This window comes from Nerophis ophidion, linkage group LG15 (assembly GCF_033978795.1).
Source record: "Nerophis ophidion isolate RoL-2023_Sa linkage group LG15, RoL_Noph_v1.0, whole genome shotgun sequence".
NCBI classification, from domain to species: Eukaryota; Metazoa; Chordata; class Actinopteri; order Syngnathiformes; family Syngnathidae; genus Nerophis; species Nerophis ophidion.
Window position 1 is genome coordinate 9,386,228 of NC_084625.1, and position 25,300 is coordinate 9,411,527.

The 25,300-nt window shown below is 40.1% G+C and overlaps 1 protein-coding gene across 6 annotated transcripts in view; it reads left to right on the forward strand.

The window, feature by feature from the left end:
* Nucleotides 1-1,095: 1,095 nt before the first annotated feature.
* Nucleotides 1,096-25,300, forward strand: part of nub1 (negative regulator of ubiquitin-like proteins 1) — a 36,101-nt gene continuing 11,896 nt past the window's right edge. For 2 of the 6 annotated variants that reach the window (XM_061921472.1, XM_061921475.1), the window contains exons 1-2: nucleotides 21,387-21,593; nucleotides 21,905-22,043. In XM_061921472.1, coding sequence (XP_061777456.1) covers nucleotides 21,469-21,593; nucleotides 21,905-22,043 — 264 coding nt within the window. In that variant the 5' untranslated portion in view covers nucleotides 21,387-21,468. Of the gene's footprint in view, nucleotides 1,170-21,386; nucleotides 21,786-21,904; nucleotides 22,044-25,300 lie in introns of those variants that run through there. The other 4 variants (XM_061921473.1, XM_061921474.1, XM_061921476.1 and 1 more) reach the window with 4 other exon arrangements.

A 25,300-nucleotide genomic window follows, 5' to 3' on the forward strand; every position in this document is an offset into this window, starting at 1 on the left:
ATCCATTGTGGATTGAACTTTCACAGTATCATGTTAGACCCGCTCGACATCCATTGCTTTCCTCCTCTCCAAGGTTCTCATAGTCATCATTGTCACCGACGTCCCACTGGGTGTGAGTTTTCCTTTCCTTGCCCTTATGTGGGCCTACCGAGGATGTCGTGGTGGTCTGTGCAGCCCTTTGAGACACTAGTGATTTAGGGCTATATAAGTAAACATTGATTGATTGATCTATATTCACTATAACAAACGGCCCATGATTACGACGTGGCCCTTAATGAAAATCCTGATTGAGCTTGTGTGGGATTCAAAGCTGTGAGCTTCATTGAAAAGGTTGGATCACATCATCGGTGACTTCCTGTTGTTGGGAAGATCCCCGAGTGACTCGATATTTAGAAAAGAAAAGTTGACGTGACACAACTTCCTGTGGCAAAATTCCCTGCTGGCTCACGGTGGAGCAGGGCGGTGCCACGGATACTGACCAGTCATCACGTGCACTCATAACGACCGCAGACTGGTGATCGAGGTTACCAGACAACACTATGTGTGTGTGTGTGTGTTGGGGAAAAGTTTGTGAGGTCAGTGTGTGTCCACGCCAAAGCGCCATATGCAAAGTGTCCAAAGGCGGGCAGGAAATAATGGGAGACAGCCAGAGGGGAGGAGGCGGGAGAAGGATGCGGTTTCCCAGCCGGACTTTGTGACTCCAACAAGTTCCCTCCTGGTTCTGCTCAATGTGAACTTGCAGAGGCCTTGTTTGATCCCATCACCTGACTGAGCTCCTTTGTCCTGCTCACACACACGTACACACACTTCTGGCCAAATGTGTGTGTGTGTGTGTTCTGTGGCTGCTGATTCAGCGTTCCATCAAACACAAACATTTAACTACTTAAGATTGTTTCTCTTCCCAGAAGATCCTGACGTGTTTTCCTCTCCGTGAAGTGCTTGAGCGCACGCTGGGAGTTCTTTGTCATCGCTTCCTTTTATTTTGAAAAACCTGCTGATGCTAATGAACTCTTCTTTCTCGCTTTGCATGTCATGTCTGCTGGACGCCACACCTGTGCTCTCCTCCCTTCATCGCCATCGCCGGGACGACGTCAACAAGTTGGCAGCCGGATGACGCCTTTTGAAGTGAGAGTGACTCATTCACCGATTGACACAAACGCTACACACAGGTGTGACTCCGTCAGGGGTGTCCAAACTTTTTCCACCAAGGGCCACATACTGAAAAGTTAAAGTAAGCCTTTTCTTGTAAGAATATACTAGTAATATTGATAGTAATAATAATATGAACGATAACAATAATAATAATACAATTGGGCAGAAGGCAGCGTACACCCTGGACAAGTCGCCACCTCATCACAGAGCCAACACAGATAGACATCCATCCATCCATCCATTTTCTACCGCTTATTCCCTTTTGGGGTCGCTGGCGCCTATCTCAGCTACAATCGGGCGGAAGGCGGGGTACACCCTGGACAAGTCGCCACCTCATCACAGGGCCAACACAGATAGACAGACAACATTCAAACTCACATTCACACACTAGGGACCATTTAGTGTTGCCAATCAACCTGTCCCCAGGTGCGAGAACATTCAAACTCCACACAGAAAGATCCTGAGCCCAGGAACCTGTTATTTCTTATTGTGAGGCACACGCAGTAACCCATTCTCTACCGTGTTGCCATATATATATATATATATATATATATATATATATATATATATATATATATATATATATATATATATATATACACACACACACACATTTATATATATATATATATATATATATATATACACACACACACACACATTTATATATATATTTATACACCTATATATACGTATATATATACATATATATGACACAAACTACACTTTCTGTCATGTATATATATATATGTATATATATATATATATATATATATATATATATATATGTAGGTGTGGGAAAAAAATCACAAGACTACTTCATCTCTACAGAACTGTTTCATGAGGGGTTCCCTCAATCATCAGGAGATTTTAATGGAAGCATTCACATACAATGGTTTATATAGAGCACAGAGTGGGTGGGTACAAGCAGGCGTAGGGTGTGGTGATTGGCTCATGTGTTACCTAGGAGGTGTTTCCGTCTATGGCGGCATGTTGAAATGATTTCACTGCGCTTGTTGAGGGATGATAGATCTGGATGATATATAATAAACAGTTTCTCTTTCAAGCATAGGTTGCATCTTTTATTACCACTGTTGTAAGGTGTGCTGGATGCAAGAATTTGCCATGTTATTGAATATTCAACATTATTGTCTTTGAGGTTCCAAATGTGTTTGCTGAGTTCTGTAGAATTCCGCAAAGTCTGGTTTCTAAAGGAGGCGTTGTGATTATTCCATCTTGTTTTGAACGCTCCTTCGGTTAATCCTACGTACATGTCGGATGTGTTAATGTCCTTGCGTATTACCTTTGCTTGGTAAACGACTGATGTCTGTAAGCACCTTCCGTTGAGAGGGCAATCAGGTTTCTTGCGACAGTTACATTCATTATTGGTTTCAGAGTCGTTTAGTCTGGGGGTAGGCAGTCCTTTTGCAATTGCTTTGTTGTGGTTTGAAATGATTTGTTGCATGTTATTCATACAGCTGTAGCTCAATTTAATGTTGTTCTTGTTGAATATTTTTCTTAGGGTGTTGCCTTTGGGGAAGTGTTTGTCGATCAGAGTGAGGAACTTGCGGCCGATGTTGGTTGAGACGTCTTTGCTGAATGGCGGATTGTACCAGATGATGTTGTTTCGTTTTCTGCTCTTTTTTGGTTGGTTTACCGTGATGATGGACTGGCAGTGTGCCGCGCCTCGCCAAGGAGCAGCGAGAACACCAAGAAGCGCATATGCCAAATCTTCAAAGAAAACGGCCTACGGATCACGATTGAAGCCAACAAGCAAACCGTCAACTTCCTCGACGTCACTTTCAACCTGAGAAATAACAGCTACCAACCATTCACGAAACCCAACACAACACTCCAATACGTGCACCACGACAGCAACCACCCACCCACCACCACGAAAAGAATACCTACCGGAATTAATAAAAGGCTATCGATGCTGTCATCCAGGAAAGCTGAATTCGACCAAGCAACCCCCCCGTACCAGAAAGCACTTGATGAAAGCGGATACAACTTCACCCTCACCTATGAACCCACCCCAGGAAACCAACCAAAAAAGAGCAGAAAACGAAACAACATCATCTGGTACAATCCGCCATTCAGCAAAGACGTCTCAACCAACATCGGCCGCAAGTTCCTCACTCTGATCGACAAACACTTCCCCAAAGGCAACACCCTAAGAAAAATATTCAACAAGAACAACATTAAATTGAGCTACAGCTGTATGAATAACATGCAACAAATCATTTCAAACCACAACAAAGCAATTGCAAAAGGACTGCCTACCCCCAGACTAAACGACTCTGAAACCAATAATGAATGTAACTGTCGCAAGAAACCTGATTGCCCTCTCAACGGAAGGTGCTTACAGACATCAGTCGTTTACCAAGCAAAGGTAATACGCAAGGACATTAACACATCCGACATGTACGTAGGATTAACCGAAGGAGCGTTCAAAACAAGATGGAATAATCACAACGCCTCCTTTAGAAACCAGACTTTGCAGAATTCTACAGAACTCAGCAAACACATTTGGAACCTCAAAGACAATAATGTTGAATATTCAATAACATGGCAAATTCTTGCATCCAGCACACCTTACAACAGTGGTAATAAAAGATGCAACCTATGCTTAAAAGAGAAACTGTTTATTATATATCATCCAGATCTATCATCCCTCAACAAGCGCAGTGAAATCATTTCAACATGCCGCCATAGACGGAAACACCTCCTAGGTAACACATGAGCCAATCACCACACCCTACGCCTGCTTGTACCCACCCACTCTGTGCTCTATATAAACCATTGTATGTGAATGCTTCCATTAAAATCTCCTGATGATTGAGGGAACCCCTCATGAAACAGATCTGTAGAGATGAAGTAGTCTTGTGATTTTTTTCCCCACACCTACATATTGCGCTCTACCACGGTATCGAGCACTATTCTCCGGATAATCCAATCAAGACATATATATATATATATATATATATATATATATATATATATATATATATATATATATATATATATATATATATATATATATATGCTAATTACTGATGGCTTTTAAGCCGGATCTTGTGGAGCCATTCCTTTAAAAGAGCAATTAAAAAATGTCTCTGTATTTTTAGGGGCATGACATTGAACGATTCGATCCAATTTATATTCCGGGGGTGACAATTGGATTCCGAATTGATTCTCTCAATGTATTATTTGGTATAATAATTACAATTAACCTTTTCCAAAACTGGTTACAGGTTAGAAAAGCCCCTTCTGATTGAATAAAGATGGCTTAAAAAAACCTTTTTAAAAATGTTTTTTTTTTTTTAATGGATTTTTTAAAATTAAGAATCGGATTAATAAGAATCGCATTTCGGGTATGAATTGATTTTTTTTTTTTTTTTGCATCCTTGGTTATTATAGTTCTTTTTTTAACTGTTAAGATGTGGATCAGTATACATTAAATTTACACAAATATTACTGTATTGGTAAAAAATATTCTGAAATGTTGGCAATGATTATATACATATATATATTTTTTTCCCAGATGCCCATGATTTGACAGAGATATCACTATTTAGAATTTTTCGTAACCTAAAGAACTTAGTAGCATTTTAATGATACAAATAAAAATACTATAAAAACAAGCAAATATATATATATATATATTAGAGATGCGCGGATAGGTTATAATATCATCCGCATCTGCGTCACCAAAATCGTCATCCACCCGCCGTCCACCCGAACCAACATTTTAACAGGACCGTACCCGCCCGCTAACCGTCCGCTGAATTACATCAGAGGTTGGCCACCTTTACCACTCACAGAGCTATTTAAACCTGTTTCACAGAGTAGTGAAGTCAATTGGAGCCGCTAACGTTCTCGCGACTATTCAATAGCGTTCATCCTGAAGACAAGAATATAGGCGTGCTGGGAAGCCATTGACTTTGACACCTTCAACATAATGTATGAACCGATTGTTGGTCCAGCAACATGTTGTGTGCTGCTTCCGCAATCACACGTATGAGATTGAAAGGCATACTGGGTGATACAGAGTACACTGATTGTTGTGATATAAACAACTTTAACACTTACTAATATGCGCCACGCTGTGAAGCCACACAGTACAGGATTTACAAACACATTTCGGGAGAACATCCTCACAGTAACACAACATAAACGCAACACAACTAATACCCATAATCCTTTGTATTCATGATAAATCCTGTATATATTTTACACCCCCGCGCCCCCAACCCCGCCCACCTTACCGACGCACGGGGGGGGGGGGGGGGGGGGGGTTTGGGGTTTATAAAATAGTCAGGAAGTGTCATGAATACAAAGGATTATGGGTATTTGTTGTGTTGCGTTTATGTTGTGTTACTGTTTGTCGTTCTTAATTGGTGTGGCTTCACAGCGTGGCGCATATTACTAAGAGTGTTAAAATTGTTTATATCACAACCATTAGTGTACTCTGTGTCACCCAGTATGCCTTGCAGTCGTGTGCGTGTTGCCGCGGAAGCCACACACAACGTGATGCCGGGCTGACAAGCAGATCGTACATGTTGTAGAAGGCGACAAAGCCAATGGCTTCATAGCACGCCCTAATACTTATTATCTGGGTGACTGCCGGCAGTCATTTAAGAGAATAAAAGCATTTCCTATTGACTTCTTCGCTTTATGACACGGGTCTGAAATGGCTCTTTGAATGGCAAAGGATACCGATCACAGAACCATGTATATCACATATCTCCGGATGGTTCAACCGCCACCCGCCCGAATCTAATTAAAATCTATTTTTTCGTCATGTCAACCGCCCGACCCGCGGTTTATCCGCGGACTACGCGGGTGAGACCGCAAACCGCGCATCTCTAAAATATATATATATATATAATTAGTAGGAATGCACAATAAAGGAATTCTCATGTTAATCGTGAGTCTGATTCTTCCCAATTTATACATTTCAAAAATTAATTGAAAAACATAAATTTAAATCAAAACAAGAATCCAATTTTAAAAATAAGTTTAGGTCAGCTCCATGCAACCCTAAATAGCTTTTTTAACCTGTAACCAGTTTTGAAAAAGTGTCATTATTATACCAAATAATATATTGTGAGACTCCGTTTGAATCAAGAGACGATTCTGAATCAAATCTTCACCCTAGGGTTTCCAAGTATACACACCCCAATAGTTCGGTTTAGTACAGATTTTATGCGAGGGGTGCACAAAAAAATCATACTCAAATTGAGATTCTTATTCATTTGATTCTAAATTGATTTATGATTTTGAAAAATCGGTGAATACAAAAACAAAGATGTACTCTTTATTTTTATAAGAATCAAGTTTTAAAAATACGTTTTTAGGCGATCTCCATGCAACTAGACAGAGCTTTTCTAACCTGTTTTAAAAAAGTCTCATCATAATTACCATACCAAATAATACATTGCGAGGATTGGTTTGAATCGAGAATCGTGTTGAGAGTCGATTCTAAATCGAATCGTCACACCATGAATCGGATTGAATTGTTAATTGCTCAAAGATTCACATTATTAATTAGCACATAGTAAAAAAATGTAAATGAAAAATTGTACGACCTTATCTCGTGTGTACGCTACATCAGAAAAATTATCCCTAAAAGTGAATCCAAATAAAACATAGTAACTCCCGTATTTTCCATAGTAACTCCTGTATTTAGTTTGACTATTTAGTGTGTGGATGTTTATTTGCATTTATTTCCCAACAGTGTCTGTAACACGGCAGTAAAACGGTTGATCAAACAAAACATAAGTCATCCTCATGGAACCCCTAGCTCACCAATCAGCGAAACAGACTTAATGACTCAATGGTGACGTTTTGGTAAATTTACAAAATTGAAACCTTACAAAAAAAATACCATTGTAATTTAATAACACTAACACAGACGCTTGTAAACGTGTTAGCATATTCGCTAATGCTAACGACGCTAGCTTAATTACATTAAAATAGCACACACAAAGATGCATGAAAACACTCCGACAAACATCACACATGGGACGGTTTAGTAAGTAAGAATAGTTTTAGTAGATTGTAAACTTTACAAACATTGCTGGGAGTGATGAATGAAGAATCCTTTCGAGCAAAAACGGTATGGACGGCTATCCTTTCGATTCATGGCACAAAGCAGGAAGTACATTTTCAACTCTCAGCACCTGCAGTGTGCGAACTTGTCATAAAGAGATGGCGCCATAGCACAAAAAATAACACACCTTTTCAGTTTCTCTGTCTGCGTTATATGAAAACTATTTGTTGAAAACAAAACATTACGGCCTGCGATGAGGTGTCGACTTGTCCAGGGTGTACGCCGCCTTCCGCCCGATTGTAGTTGAGATATGCAACAAAGCCCCTCGCGACCCTAAAGGGAAAAAGCGGTAGAAAATGGATGGATGGAAAACATTATGGCTGTTAGCGAAGAAAAATCAATAAATTAGCCCAACTGTTTTATAAATCGCAGGGTTCAAAGTATGGGAAAAAAGCAGTAGCTCATAATCCGGAAGATATGGTAAATAAAATGAAAATAGATAATCAAAAACATTTATTATTATTATTTTTTACTTTCATGTTTTAGTCCCGGGGACGATGTATCAGATGTGCATAAAAATGGCTCACAAGTACGAATCAGTTGTCATTGTTGGCTTAAAACAGGGGTGTCCAAACTTTTTCCACAGAGGGCCGCACACGGAAAAATTTAAGCATGCTGGGGTCATTTTGATAGTTTTCATTTTCAAACCATAACAAAATATATGGATTTTTTTTTTTATCCTTAGGGCTACTGGGGAGCACAGAGGGTCTCAGTCACTAAAAATTAAAAATAAGTAAAATTATTATTATTATTTTTTATTTAATGATTACAGTAAATCTCTATATCAACTTGAGGTTGATATAAAGTAAAAAAATTAAGGTTTAATGCCTTTTCTGTCAAAGACAACTTAGTTTTTTATAGTAAAACTGAAATATGCAGTATTTGGATAGATAGAGAGATAGTACTTTATTAATTCCTTCAGGAAAGTTCATTTTATTTAGCAAGTAAAGCCCTCCAAGATCAATAATGCAGGACACCAATGATTTTAATTATTTAATATTTTTGAGTAATCACAGTGAAAAGTTAAATAAAATCCTATGAAAAATATATTTGAGATCCGAAAGGTTCCCCACTCATAAAGTGATGCATTTTTATTTTTTTTAATTTTTTTACTTATAACACTTAAATTTCAAGATCAACTTCCGATATATCTGTCGATTTTAAGTTTGAACTATTATTTTGTTTGTTTTATGCTCTTTTGTCACAACTTTGATGTTTTTATATGGCAACCACACAACATATGCAATATTTTTTCCACATAAAACATTTTAAAGTGATCATTTTTAAGTAATAATTCCTTATAACATGGATTTTTTGTCCTTTTATTTTTTTTTTTGAGCAGTGGAAATAAAATAAAATAAAGAGAAAAGGGGAAAAAACTGCCTGCATCGCAGCTTTGTGTCAACATTGCCACTTTTTCTCATTAGATTTCACCTCATTCCACTTTTTTAAAAAGTTTTTATTTTTTTTATTTTTGCAATACTATCAATTTTGCAATTTTTGCAGAATGTGTGGCGGGCCGGTAAACGATTAGCTGTGGGCCGCAAATGGCCCCCGGGCCTCACTTTGGACACCCCTGGCCTAAAAGAACCAATCAAAAGACTCGACTCGTTCATGAACGTCGCATCTCTCATGCTAACCACACAGGCCACCGTGCTGCGTTACGCAAGTGGCCCAGCGTGGGGATCCCCCCTTGTTTATTTGGTGGAGCTGTTTCCATGACGACCAGTCGAAGTTTCAACACCCGGAAGATGCCAGCAGATGTGGCTAAAAAAAGGAGCTTCGGCGAGGTTTTCCAGCGTGATGCACTGCGGCGTGTCCGCTAGCCTGTAATTACCGCAAATTAAAAGCCGCAATAATGATGTCACGGATGAGCTGACTGGAGCCTTTTTTTAACGAGCCGGGAGTAAGCCTGCGTCCTCGTCGCAGCCAATCGGAGCGGGCGATGTCGCCGTCTGACCTGTGCCCCCGCCGTTAATCAGAAGCAGGTGTGCGCGTCGTTAACGAGGAAGCGAGGAACAGGAAGCCGGCGTAACACGATCCCCCTCAATCTGTTTCCACTTTGGGCAGGAAAATGTACCTAGCGTGCCGACGTGTACGCGACGCCCGTTTATTTCCACGGCGGCTGCCTGTGACGTCACTGTGGGAAGCGCTCAGCCGGGTGATTGTCCGTCCACAGGCGGGATGTCTCACTCTGTGGGAAGAAGAGAAAGTGGCGGGTGTCCTCAGGTAATGGCATGTAAAGCAGAAGTCATGTGAGGACACGTGAACACGCCCCCCCCTCCTCCCCAAACCCACCCCCACATTGACATTCCGCCGCAGTGGCGAGAATGTAAATGAGGACGGAGCCTACCGAGGAGTCTCTGGTGGGCGGAGCTTTGCGGCGTGAGAAAACAAGGCAAAGATTAGTCTATGAATATTTAATCGCCGCCACGTTCGGCGGGCTTTGAAACGCCGCTCGCCGCATTTGAATCGGTTTAATGTGCGGGAGGACGCCTCAGGTGAACGGCGGCGGGTCAATTCAGGAGAGTGGACTTTGAAGAGAGGCGGGGCATCGATCCGTTGTCTCGCCGCCACTTGGGCTCCTCTGGGACTCGCTTCATCGCCTTCAAATGAAAGCCGCGAGTCGAGTCAGGACACGAGGAGGCGGAGTTACAGGATTGCTGAAGTTTACTTCCAAAGCCTCTCTTATTTGGAGGGGTTTTTTTTGTCACCTTTGACCTCTTTTCCTCTCCCAGTGCATTGTGGGTACTGTCGCTGGGACATGCGCGACCCATGATGCACTGCGTTTGCAGGTGTTAAAGGCAGGTCACGACGGGGGGAATAATGAGAGCGCCGCCTGCCGCTTCACAGGGCTTCAAACGCTCTCACAAGTCGACGGCAGTGGCGGAGCTGCTAATTCCCGGCGGACCCTGAACGCAGCATTGTGTGCATCTTTGAACCCGCTCACCCTGCGCTCGCATTTAGATCAGTGGGGTTACGCGGGGATGTTGGACGCGGCGGCCCCCGTTAGACGGCGCGCTGTCCTACATACGCTGCGCGTTGAACTTCACCTGAACTCTGAGGCCCCGCTTCGCACGTCCCCGCATTTTTGCTGCAGAACGGGACGTCCTCGGCGAGTGACAAAGCCAGCGCCTAAAGTGGGCAAAGTGGTCAGCTACCCACAAGTCATTGCGTGCACGGCATCAAGAATGACACGAGGATCATCAACCCCGTGACCCGGGTCAAAGACGAGCGAAGAAACAAAACAGGACGAGAGTTTGATGATTGATTATTGGACGCTACGCTCGCCACATCACCTGCCAGAAAGACGTCCGCAGAGGGTCTCGCTCGGACTGAGACTGTTGTGGCAAAACCCGACTTATTCATTCTAAAAACAATAAATGGCCTGACAGTCGTCAACACGTAGAAGAAAAGTGCACGCTCGGCACAATTTGACCTCTCGCGTTTCATTTTGAAGGACAGGTTCCAATCCCCTGAACGCACCACACGGCGGCTGAGTGACATAACCTGCGCTAGACTGCCCCGAAACGCCAAGAGTGGATCTTTCTTTCCGGACCGGCTAATGACTCCCCATGCTGGATGGTCAGCGGAGGAAAACACCTGAACAAATGACGGCCTTCCTGTCAGTCCTCGATCCCACCAGCTGGTCCTTTTAAGAAGGTGGAATGTCTCCCAGCATGCACTGTGCTCAAATCAACAAGGCGTTAGTCTAACTTTTGATTGATTGAGACTTTTATTAGTAGATTGCACAGTGCAGTACATATTCCGTACAATTGACCACTTAATTAAACTAAACTTGAGGTGCACCATCAAGCATGGAGTGATGGTTTAATAACTTATAAACGCATGCTTACCTTAGCTAAAACTAATTATTACTCAAATCTCATCCGCATTAATAAAAACGATCCAAAATTTTTGTTTAGTACAGTAACATCGCTAACCCAACAAGGGACTCCTTCCAGTAGCTCCACCCATTCGGCAGATGACTTTATGAAGTTCTTTAATAAGAAAATTGAAGTCATTAGAAAGGAGATTAAAGACAATGCGTCCCAGCTACAACGGGGTTCTATTAACACTGATACGATGGTATATACGGTGTATACTGCAAATATCCAAAATAGTTTCTCTCGTTTTGATGAAATAACATTAGAAGAATCGTTACAACGTGTAAATGGAATAAAACAAACAACATGTTTACTTGACCCACTTCCTGGGAAACTCATCAAGGAGCTTTTTGTATTATCAGGTCCATCAGTGCTAAATATTATAAACTTATCACTTTCCTCAGGCACTGTTCCCCTAGCATTCAAAAAAGCGGTTATTCATCCTCTCCTTAAAAGACCTAACCTCGATCCTGACCTCATGGTAAACTACCGACCGGTGTCTCACCTTCCCTTTATTTAGAAAATCCTCGAAAAAATTGTTGCAGAGCAGCTAAATGAACACTTAGCGTCTAACAATCTATGTGAAACCTTTCAATCCGGTTTCAGGGCAAATCACTCGACTGAGACAGCCCTCGCAAAATTGACTAATGATCTATTGCTAACGATTGACTCTGATGCTTCATCTATGTTGCTGCTCCTCGATCTTAGCGCTGCTTTCGATACCGTCGATCATAATATTTTATTAGAGCGTATCAAAACACGAATTGGTATGTCAGACTCAGCCCTGTCTTGGTTTAACTCTTATCTTACTGATAGGATGCAGTGCGTCTCCCATAACAGTGTGACCTCGGACTATGTTAAGGTAACGTGTGGAGTTCCCCAGGGTTCGGTCCTTGGCCCTGCACTCTTCAGCATCTACATGCTGCCGCTAGGTGACATCATACGCAAATACGGTGTTAGCTTTCACTGTTATGCTGATGACACCCAACTCTACATGCCCCTAAAGCTGACCAACACGCCGGATTGTAGTCAGCTGGAGGCGTGTCTTAATGAAATTAAACAATGGATGTCCGCTAACTTTTTGCAACTCAACACCAAAAAAACGGAAATGCTGATTATCGGTCCTGCTAGACACCGACCTCTATTTAATAATACAACTTTAACATTTGACAATAAAACAAGGTGACTCTGTAAAAAATCTGGGTATTATCTTCGACCCAACTCTCTCCTTTGAGTCACACATTAAAAGCGTTACTAAAACGGCCTTCTTTCATCTCCGTAATATCGCTAAAATTCGCTCCATTCTGTCCACTAAAGACGCTGAGATCATTATCCATGCGTTTGTTACGTCTCGTCTCGATTACTGTAACGTATTATTTTCGGGTCTCCCCATGTCTAGCATTAAAAGATTACAGTTGGTACAAAATGCGGCTGCTAGACTTTTGACAAGAACAAGAAAGTTTGATCACATTACGCCTGTACTGGCTCACCTGCACTGGCCTCCTGTGCACTTAAGATGTGACTTTGAGGTTTTACTACTTACGTATAAAATACTACACGGTCTAGCTCCATCCTATCTTGCCGATTGTATTGTACCATATGTCCCGGCAAGAAATCTGCGTTCAAAAGACTCCGGCTTTAAAGTCTGCGGGCAATAGAGCGTTTTCCGTTCGGGCTCCAGTACTCTGGAATGTTCAGTTCGAAATGCTACCTCAGTAGAAGCATTTAAGTCTCACCTTAAAACTCATTTGTATACTCTAGCCTTTAAATAGACTCCCTTTTTAGACCAGTTGATCTGCCGTTTCTTTTCTTTTTCCCCTATGTCCCACTCTCCCTTGTGGAGGGGGTCCGGTCCGATCAGGTGGCCATGTACTGCTTGCCTGTGTATTGGCTGGGGACATCTCTGCGCTGCTGATCCGCCTCCGCTTGGGATGGTTTCCTGCTGGCTCCGCTGTGAACGGGACTCTCGCTGCTGTGTTTGATCCGATTTGGACTGGACTCTCACGACTGTGTTGGATCCATTATGGATTGAACTTTCACAGTATCATGTTAGACCCGCTCGACATCCATTGCTTTCGTCCTCTCTAAGGTTCTCATAGTCATCATTGTCACCGACGTCCCACTGGGTGTGAGTTTTCCTTGCCCTTATGTGGGCCTACCGAGGATGTCGTAGTGGTTTGTGTTGTGGTTTGTGCAGCCCTTTGAGACACTAGTGATTTAGGGCTATATAAGTAAACATTGATTGATTGATTAATTCCATCCATCCATCCATTTTCTACCGATTATTCCCTTTCGGGGTTGCGGGGGGCGCTGGCGCCTATATCAGCTACAATCGGGCGGAAGGCAGGGTACACCCTGGACAAGTCGCAGGGCCAACACAGTTAGACAGACAACATTCACACTCACATTCACACACTAGGGACCATTTAGTGTTGCCAATCAACCTATCCCCAGGTGCATGTCTTTGGAGGTGGGAGGAAGCCGGAGTACCCGGAGGGAACCCACGCATTCACGGGGAGAACATGCAAACTCCACACAGAAAGATCCCGAGCCTGGATTTGAACCCAGGACTGCAGGAACTTCGTATTCTCAGGCAGACGCACTAACCCCTCTGCCACCGTGAAGATTGATTAATTGTAACACCCAAATACGTTTTTCAACTTGTTTAAAGGGGAACATTATCATAATTTCTGAAGGGTTACAACCAATAAAAATCAGTTCCCAGTGGCTTATTTTATTTTTCGAAGTTTTTCTCAAAATTTTACCCATCACGCAATATCTCGAAAAACGGCTTCAAAGTACCTGATTTAGCCGTGGTTATATCCACCCGTCCATTATCCTGTGACGTCACAGTGTGACCACACAGAAACAAACATGGCGGATAGCACAGAAAGGTATAGCGATATTAGCTCGGATTCAGACTCGGATTTCAGTGCCGTAAGCGATTCGACAGATTACGCATGTATTGAAACGGATGGTTGGAGTATGGAGGCAGGTAGCGAAAACGAAATTAAAGAAGAAACAGAAGCTCACAAGAGACAGCGGCACGGAAGTAAGCGCGGACGAATTCGGCGATCGCCTCCTAACCAACGATTGGTATGTGTTTGTTTGGCATTAAATGTGGGTGGAAGGAAAGGCTGGATGCAATTATAGCTACAAATGAGGCATAATTATGCAATATGTACATACAGCTAGCCTAAATAGCATGTTAGCATCAATTAGCTTGCAGTCATGCCGTGACCAAATATGTCTGATTAGCACACTCCACATAAGTCAATAACATCAAGAAAACTCACCTTTGTGATTTCGTTGACTTTATCGTTGGAAATGCATCTGCTTTGAGTGTCGCAGGATATCCACACATTCTTGCCATCTCTGTCGTAGCATAGCTGTCGTCGGTGAAGTGTGCGGAACAAACGAGGGACTTTCGCATCTTTTGACCACTGGTGCAACTTGAATCCGTCTCTGTTGGTTTTGTTCCATCCTCCGACAACACACCGACAAGGCATGATGTCTCCAAGGTACGGGAAAACAGTCGAAAAAATTGAAAATAACAGAGCTGATTTGACTTGTGTGTGTAATGTGTTTGAGAAAATGGCGGGTCGCTTCATGATGTGACGTCACGGGTGAAAGGTCATCGCTCCGACAGGCTATCAATTGAAAGGCGTTTCAATCGCCAAATTCACCCTTTTAGAGTTCGGAAATCGGTTCAAAAAACATATGGTCTTTTTTCTGCAACATCAAGGTATATATTGACGCTTACATAGGTCTGGTGATAATGTCCCTCTTTAAGTCGGGGTCTACGTTAATCAATTCATGGTACACTACTGGTTAGAGCGGGGGTCGGCAACCCACGGCTCTGTAGCCGCATGCGGCTCTTTAGCGCCGCCCTAGTGGCTCTCTGGAGCTTTTTCAAAAATATATGAAAAATGAAGAAAGATGAGAGGAAAAAAAACATATTTTTTGTTTTAATATGGTTTCTGTAAGACAGGAGTGTCCAAAGTGCGGCCCGCGGGTCATTTTTTACCGGCCCCACGGCACATTTTAAGAATACAATTGAAAAAAACTAAAAACATAAAAAGTGATATAAAAGAGCAAACAGCTTACTCTTATAACACAAAGCTGCCATGGAGGCTGTTTCTTTCTTAAAAAATAATAATTAATCAAAATCAATGTCATTTTGAACTATTGACCTATTCAAGGCTTCGATTACGTCACATTAAATATTCCACTCTGAGATATTTTTTGGGGAAAATGTTGCTTATTTTTTTGTTTTGCCATATAAAAAAACTGAGCTGTTTTTTTAAAGAAGGGCCTAAAACAAACAAACAAACAAAGCATAAACGGCGTGGCGCAGTGGTAGAGTGGCCGTGCGCAACCCGAAGTGTCACTCCTCAAAAAATAATAATGAATCAAAATCCAAAATTAAGGCTCCAATTATTATATAATCTCAATTATTCCAGCTAAAAAAGTTATTGGATGAAAATATAGCATATTTTGTGTTTTTTCATTTTTTTTTTCTAATGTTGATCCAGAGATTTTAAACTTGCGTAATAATAAAAATTATAACGGGACGGCGTGGCGCAGTGGTAGAGTGGCCGTGCGCAACCCAAGGGTCTCAGGTTCAATCCCCACCTAGTACCAACCTCGTCACGTCCGTTGTGTCCTGAGCAAGACACTTCACCCTTGCTCCTGATGGGTGCTGGTTGGCGCCTTGCATGGCAGCTCCCTCCATCAGTGTGTGAATGTGTGTGTGAATGGGTAAATGTGGAAGTAGTGTCAAAGCGCTTTAGTACCTTGAAGGTAGAAAAGCGCTATACAAGTACAACCCATTTATCATTTATTTAAACAACAATAAAACTTCAAATTGACGGATATATCTGAGTTTGATCTCGAGATTATTGTGCTAAAAGTAAACAGTAAAAAAAATGAATAATTTATTTTTTAACACTTTAATAAGTGGGACACTTTTGGATTCGCAATTATTTTAGTGTGATTTCTTTTAAGTGTCACTCCTCAAAAAATAATAACGAATCAAAATCCAAAATTGAGGCTCCAATTATTATATCATCTCAAATATTCCAGCTAAAAAAGTTATTGGGTGAAAATATAGCATATTTTGTGTTTTTTCCATTTTTTTTTCTAATGCTGATCCAGGGATTTAAAACTTGCGTAATAATAAAAATTATAATACTGAATAATGCCACATTTTTAATATTTTTTTTTACCAGAACCTTTTGGGGTTCCGGGGATCATAACTGAGTGGAGGCCTGAATGTATATTTTTTATACATATAATGTATTGGTTTTTAAAATAAAAATTATGAAAATGGCCCCTGCTTGCTCTGATTTTCAGTGTGCGGCCCTCAGGGGAAAAAATTTGGACACCCCTGCTGTAGGAGGACAAACATGACACAAACCTCCCTAATTGCTTTAAAGCACACTGTTTATATTAAACATGCTTCACTGATTCGAGTATTTGGCGAGCGCCGTATTTTCCTACTAATTTTGCTGGTCCTTGAACTCACCGTAGTTCGTTTACATGTACAACTTTCTCCGAATTTCTAAGACGTGTTTTATGCCACTTCTTTTTCTGTCTCATTTTGTCCACCAAACTTTTAACGTTGTGCATGAATGCACAAATGTGAGTTTTGTTGATGTTATTGAGTTGTGTGGAGTGTGCTAATCAGACATTTGGTCACTGGATGACTGCAAGCTAATCGATGCTAACATGTTATTTAGGCTAGCTGTATGTACATTTTGCATCATTATGCCTCATTTGTAGCTATATTTGAGCTCATTTAGTTTCCTTTAGGTCCTCATAATTAAATTTATATCTCATGACACACTATCTGTATGTAATATGGCTTTTATTTTTTTGCGGCTCCAGACGGATTTGTTTTTGTATTTCTGGTCCAATATGGCTCTTTCAACATTTTGGATTGCAGACCTCTGCTTTAGAGTAAGAGTGTCCATGACACACACAAAAAAAGAGCTAACATGTGAAATGTGGCAAGAAAAAGTTGCAACGTCGACTCTTACTAACACAAAATTACCACGCAGTAAATTGTCATTGCTCAAAACACAATAATCAATTAAAACCAATGTTAAATTGTATTTAATTCTATTAAAGGCTCCAATTACTTCACATCAAATAGTCCACTTGGCAAGATTTATTTGGGGAAAGTATTGCATATTTTGTGTTTTTGCCATCAAAAAACACTGTAAAACTATAAAACAAACAAAAAAAAATACATTTAAAGAATTAAAAAAATATATATCAATAGATAGGGCTGATGTTTATCATTCTATCAATCAATCAATCAATCAATCAATGTTTACTTATATAGCCCTAAATCACTAGTGTCTCAAAGGGCTGCAGAAACCACTACGACATCCTCGGTAGGCCCACATAAGGGCAAGGAAAACTCACACCCAGTGGGACGTCGGTGACAATGATGACTATGACAACCTTGGAGAGGAGGAAAGCAATGGATGTCGAGCGGGTCTAACATGATACTGTGAAAGTTCAATCCACAATGGATCCAACACAGTCGCGAGAGTCCAGTCCAAAGCGGATCCAACACAGCAGCGAGAGTCTCGTTCACAGCGGAGCCAGCAGGAAACCATCCCAAGCGGAGGCGGATCAGCAGCGCAGAGATGTCCTCCAGCCGATACACCGATATTCTAGAGATTTAAATGTTGGAAGTAAAGACAAAAAAAAAGATTTTTTAGACATTTTTATAAGTGGGCCCTTTTTGGATCCCAGGGATCTTTTAGTGAGATTTTTTTTTCTAAACCTGTCATTGCTCAAAAAATAATAATGAATATAAATCTATGTTGTTATGAATTATTGACATTTAAAAGGATCCATATGCTTCACATCCTTTAGTCCACTTCTGAAATTCCTTTTGGGGAAAATATTGCATATTTTTTGTTTTTGCCATCAAAAAACAAAGTTTAATATGTCAAAAGGGACATCAAACAAACAAAAAAAAATTTAAAGAATTATAAAAATTAAATGATATCAAGAGATACAGCTGAAGTTGATCTAGAGATTTAAATGTTGGAAGTAAAAAAAAAAGGACTTATTAGACATTTTTATGAGTGGGGCCTTTTTGGATCCCAAGGACCTTTTTAGTGAGATTGTTTTTCTAAACCTGTCATTACTCAAAAAATAATAATGAATATAAATCTATGTTGTTATGAATTATTGACCTATTTAAGGGTACAAATACTTTACCTGATTTACTCCACTTTTGAAATTATTTTGGGAAAAATATTGCATATGTTGTGTTTTTGCCATCAAAAAACTGTTTTGTATGACAAAAAGGACATAAAACAAACAAAAACATTTCAACGAAATATAAAAATTTTATAATATCCACAAATAGAGCTGATGTTGATCTGGAGATTTAAGTGTTGGAAGTAAAAATTAAATTAAAAAATAGGACATATTAGACATTTTTATGAGTGGGTCCTTTTTGGATCCCAGGGACCTTTGAATATAAATCAATGTTTGGTATGAATTATTGACTTATTTAAGGCTCCAAATACTTCACCTCATTTACTCCACTTCTGAATTTCTTTTGGGGGAAAATATGTCATTTTTTGTTTTTGCCATCAAAAAACAAAGTTTACTATGTCAAAACGGACATAAAACAAAAACAAAACTTTTAAAGAATTATAAAAAAATAATTATATCAACAGATACAGCTTAAGTTGATCTAGAGATTTAAATGTTGGAAGTAAAAAAAAAAGGACTTAATAGACATTTTTATGAGTGGGCCCTTTTTGGATCTCAGGGTCCTTTTAGTGAGATTGTTTTTCTAAACCTGACATTACTCAAAAAACAATAATGAATATAAATCTATGTTGTTATCAATTATTGACCTATTTAAGGGTACAAATACTCTACCTGATTTACTCCACTTTTAGAATTATTTTGGGGAAAATATTGCAGATTTTGTGTTTTTGCCATCAAAAAACAAAGTTTTGTATGACAAAAAGGACATAAAACAAACAAAAACATTTCAAAGAATTATACCAATTTAATAATATCCACAAATAGAGCTGATGTTGATCTGTAAATTTAAGTGTTAGAAGTAAAAATTACATTAAAAAATAGGACATATTAGACATTTTTATGAGTGGGTCCTTTTTGGATCCCAGGGACCTTTGATTATAAATCAATGTTTGGTATGAAATATTGACTTATTTAAGGCTCCAAATACTTCACCTCATTTACTCCACTTCTGAATTTCTTTTGGGGGAAAATATTGCATATTTTGTGTTTTTGCCATCAAAAAACAAAGTTTACGATGTCAAAAGGGGCATAAAACAAAAACAAAACTTTTAAAGAATTATAAAAAATAAATGATATCAACAGATACAGCTGAAGTTGATCTAGAGATTTAAATGTTGGAAGTAAAAAAAAACGGTCTTATTAGACATTTTTATGAGTGGGCCTTTTTTGGATCTCAGGTACCTTTTAGTGAGATTGTTTTTCTAAACCTGACATTGCTCAAAAAATAAATATGAATATAAATCCTTGTTGTTATGAATTATTGACCTATTTAAGGGTACAAATACTTCACCTCATTTACTCCACTTTTAGAATTATTTTGGGGAAAATATTGCAGATTTGGTGTTTTTGCCATCAAAAAACAAAGTTTTCTATGACAAAAAGGACATAAAACAGACAAAAACATTTCAAAGAATTATAAAAATTTAATTATATCCACAAATAGAGCTGCTGTTGATCTGGAGATTTAACTGTTGGAAGTAAAAAAATAAAATAAAAAATAGGACATATTGGACATTTTTATGAGTAAGCCCTTATTGGATCCCAGGGACCTTTTTAGTGAGATTTGTTTTCTAAACCTGTCATTGCTCAAAAAATAATAATGAATATAAATCAATGTTTGGTATGAATTATTGATTTATTTAAGGCTTCAAATACTTCACCACATTTACTGCACTTCTGAATTTCTTTTGGTGGAAAATATTGCATATTTTGTGTTTTTTCCACTAAAAAACTAAGTTTACTATGACAAAAGGGACAAAGAAAAACCCCCAAAACATTTATAAAAATGTATAATCGACAATTACAGCTGAAACTGATTACAGATTTAAGCATTGAAAAAAAAATTGACTTATTCGACATTTTTATGAGTGAATGAGTGGATCCCGGGTACCTTTAAGTGTGATGTTTTTTTGATGTTTTTTTTTTTAACATCACCATTGCTCCAAAAAGGATGAATCAAAATCAAAGTTGTTATGAATTATTGACAAGTTAAGGGTCCAATTACTTCACATCAAATATTCCACTTTTAAAATTCTTTTGGGGAAAATATTAAATGTTTTCTTTGTGTGTGTGTGTGTGTGTGTGTGTGTGTGTCTCCCCCAAGAAACAGGGTTTTTTTTGACAAAAAGGGCATTAAACACAACCCTAAACAATTATAAAATATATATAAGTAAAATAAAATAATATTGTCATATGACTTACGTTTAAAACTTTTATGAAACAGACCATATCGCGTCTCTGGGACATTTAATTTACCAAACTTGAGGACAGCCCTAAGGGTTAAAAAAAGACTTAATATGAAAACATTTGTTTTTTTTTTCAGTGTTTGGCCCTCAGTGGAAAAAGTTTGGACACCCCTGCTTTAGAGTATATAGTAATCAGATTTTATACTAATGCTTTGTAGTTTGTTTATGCATTAGCAGCATGTTTAGTCTGGAAATGATTGTCCAAGGCTTAGCAGGCAAAAGTAAATAGAAGTCATATGTTTGGAAATAATTTGGCTTTTCATTAATCAAAGTTTGATGCCACTGTGTGTGTGTGTGTGTGTGTGTGTGTGTGTGTGTGTGTGTGTGTGTGTGTGTGTGTGTGTGTGTGTGTGTGTGTGTGTGTGTGCGTGTGTGTGTGTGTGTGTACGCCAACATGTTTCTTTGTGCCAGTACTGCCCTCTTGTGGCCGACCTGGTGAGTGACATTGACTGAACGCTCACGTGTGAGCAAAAGAAGTAAACAGGACGTGACGTAATTACAGTCAGTCTTTAAGAAACAACTCTACAAACGTTAGACGTTTTATATACCCAACGTAACCTCATACCAGTATTTTGAAGCTATAAAAGATAAAAAGTAAATGTAAAATAAAACTAAATAGTTGAACATTTCTTAGGTCAAACCATTTTTCCGGATAGGACTATTAAAGATCGTTTCGAGAGATGACGTGTCACTCCGAACAAACATGGCTTCCTGTGGCATCTATTGATGACCAGGTTCTGAAACGCGGTCAGAGTGAGAGCTTATGTTATTTAAGCTCATCTTCGAAGGCGGTGTTGCACTAACGACGAAATTGGAAGGTTTCAATTCAAGATATTCTCGAAATTGTCACGTCTTTATCATCTTGCTGACTGACGCCAAGCTCCCACGGTGACTGGAGGCATACTTTACGATGTGCATCGTGTTTTATTCTGTCCAACTACACGAGCTTTGTTCGAAGCTCGGCGTTGTGACGTTGTCATGTTAGCATGCTCGGCTAACGTCCACAAGGAACGAAGCACGAAGTGAAAGTGGAAGTTCCAAAGGGTCTTCCCCCCCCTCGGCGCTAGCGCTTGCTGTCATGTAGGCCGGAAGACGCTTTCAGCTTTTGTCTTTGTAGTTGTGTTTGCTGGGGGGGGGGGGGGGGGGGCTGTGACGTCACAGAGCGACTCAGTTTTAGTGCGTGTTTGTGTTTGTCACAGTTTGTCGTCTTGTCTCAGCATGATGGCGGACCAGAACATAGCAGCCAAGCTGAAGAACCTGCTGAAACAGGACAAGATCCAGTTATGGAAGCCACCTTACACCGATGACACTGAGCAGCCTGGACAGCAGCAACTCCAGGTGACTAAATCAACCACTGTGCCGCGGCACACTCGTGTGCCGTGGGAGATTATGTCATTTCACCTAATTGGGTTGCACATCAGTAATTATAATACGCAATTCATGTGCCGTTGTTGGGTGTCTGCACAGGGCAGGTAGCTAATTGCTTTGTAGATGTCGGGGAACAGGTCGTGTGAGACAACGATGGTTTGTCGTGATAAAAACACTTGCAGACGACAGCAGGAGGCAGCGTGCAGGTAAAAAGGCATTGACGCTAAGGCATGGATATGCATAACCAAATTAAAACTGAACTGGCTACAAAGTAAACGGAAAAAAAAACAGAATGCTGGACTACAGCAAAGACTTACTGTGTGGAGCAGCAGATGGCATCCATAAAGTACATCCGTACATGACAATCAACAATGTCCCCACTAAGAAGGATAGATAAAGAAGTGTCCGCACAACTTAGATCAGGGGTAGGGAACCTGTGGCTCCTTTGATGACTGCATCTGGCTCTCGGATAAATCTGAGCTGACATTGCTTGACACGATAAGTAATAAATAATTCTATTTGTAATCATAGTGTTAAAAATAACATTCAAAATATTAAACATTCTCATGCATTTTTATGTTCAAGAAGTTGTGTTAATGGTAAGAAGTAATGTATTTATTATTGGTTAGTGTTGGGCTTGCCCTCCTGGGGGTTCTTCAGACCACCACTGTTTTAGGGTAAAATATTGTTGTTGTTTTTTTCAATTAGTCTCTCAGTTGCTTTCCAGCAATTGTCTTTTTCTCTTTCGTCCTCACTCGCGCTCTGGCTCCAGCCCCAACCCTGTCTCTCCTCCTGGCTGCTGCTTATAACAGAGCAACAGGTGATTAGATAAAAAGCCCAGGTGGGCCGTCTACGCACCTGTCGCTGATTTCGAGGCCGGTCCTGGCAACATCCCGCTTTGCTGCAGGCCCGCAGGCCACGCCCCCTCCACAGTTTGCTTCAGAATAACAATGTTATTACAAAGAATAAGAGACTCTGGAAATGTTGGTCTTACTTAAAAATGCACGCGTTTAGTTGTGTTCAGTGTTAAAATGTTTTTATTTTATGGCTCTTAGGGAAATACATTTTAAATTATTTGGCTTCTTGGCTCTCTCAGCCAAAAAGGTTCCCGACCCCTGACTTAGATAGTCTCAATTGCAAAAACAAAGCAGGGCCGGGGAATAGATAGATAGATAGTACTTTATTGATTCCTTCAGGAGAGTTCCCTCAGGAAAATTAAAATTCCAGCAGCAGTGTACAGAGTTGAGATCAATTTAAATAAAATTAAAAAGTAAATAATGGGGGTTTAAATGGAAACAAAATAGAGAAATATTACAATAAGAATAAAAAAACAAAAAGCAACAATGGGAATAAAAATATAACAGTAAAATAAGAATATAACAAGAGAAAGTAGGCAGTAGTGACCATGTCATGAAAACGTATTGCACTTATTGTTTTGCATCCCCTGTCATCCTAGCGCCCCCCCACCCCAGAGAGGAGTTGTACAGTCTAATGGCGTGTGGGACAAAGGAGTTCTTGAGTCTATTAGTCCTGCATTTGGGATGAAGCAGTCTAGCACTGAACAGGCTCCTCTGGCTACTGATAACGCTATGCAGAGGGTGACTGGCATCATCCAGGATGCTCACTAGCATCAATAGTGCTCAAGGAAGACATGAAACCGTTACAGGAAAATACCAACAAAACAGGAAAAAAAACACCAAAATAGGAGCGCAAGACAAGGACTAAGACAGCAAAAAAGTGCAAATAAGTCAGGGTGTGATGTGACAGTACACCTACTTTGAGACAAGAGCTATAGTGATGCATGCTTGCTCATATTCAACAATTGCCAGAACAACTTTTTTTTGTCAATACCGGCTGCTGAGTTTCGGTTTTTGATGATTTCTGCTGGTGGTGTGCCTTGGGATTTTTTCAAAAAAGGTTGAAAAACACTGGACTAAATGACCTGAATTATTACAATTATGCAGTGAATATGTTGATGTCAGTTTAAGTGGCTGCCACATAATTTAACTTGGCCTGACACTCTTTTTCACTGGCTTGCCACATACAAACCCCGTTTCCATATGAGTTGGAAAATTGTGTTAGATGTAAATATAAACAGAATACAATGATTTGCAAATCATTTTCAACCCATATTCAGTTGAATATGCTACAAAGACAACATATTTGATGTTCAAACTGATACTTTTTTTTTTTTTTTTTAAATAATCATTAACTTTAGAATTTGATGCCAGCAACACGTGACAAAGAAGTTGGGAAAGGTGGCAATAAATACTGATAAAGTGGTGGAGTGCTCATCAAACACTTATTTGGAACATCCCACAGGTGTGCAGGCTAATTGGGAACAGGTGGGTGTCATGATTGGGTGTAAAAAAAGCTTCCCAAAAAACGCTCAGTGTTTCACAAGAAAGGATGGGGCGAGATACACCCCTTTGTCCACAACTGCATGAGCAAATAGTCAAACAGTTTAAGAACAACATTTCTCAAAGTGCAATTGCAAGAAATTTAGGGATTTCAACATCTACGGTCCATAATATCATCAAAAGGTTCAGAGATTCTGGAGAAATCACTCCACATAAGCGGCATGGCCGGAAACCAACATTGAATGACCGTGACCTTCGATCCCTCAGACGGCACTGTATCAAAAACCGACATCAATCTCTAAAGGATATCACCACATGGGCTCAGGAACACTTCAGAAAACCGCTGTTACTAAATACAGTTTGTCGCTACATCTGCAAGTGCAAGTTATATCTCTACTATGCAAAGCGAAAGCCATTCATCAACAACTTCCAGAAACGCCGCCGGCTTCTCTGGGCCCGAGATCCTCTAAGATGGACTGTTGCAAAGTGGAAAAGTGTACTGTGGTCTGACGGGTCCACATTTCAAATTGTTTTTGGAAATATTCGACATTGTGTCATCCACACCAAAGGGGAAGCGAACCATCCAGACTGTTATCAATGCAAAGTTCAAAAGCCAGCATATGTGATGGTATGGGGGTGCATTAGTCCCCAAGGCATGGGTAACTTACACATCTGTGAAGGCAGCATTAATGCCGAAAGGTACATACAGGTTTTAGAACAACATATGCTGCCATCTAAGCGCCGTCTTTTTCGTGGACGCCCCTGCTTATTTCAGCAAGACAATGCCAAGCCACATTCAGAGCGTGTTACAACAGCGTGGCTTTGTAAAAAAAAGAGGGCGGGTACTTTCCTGGCCCGCCTGCAGTC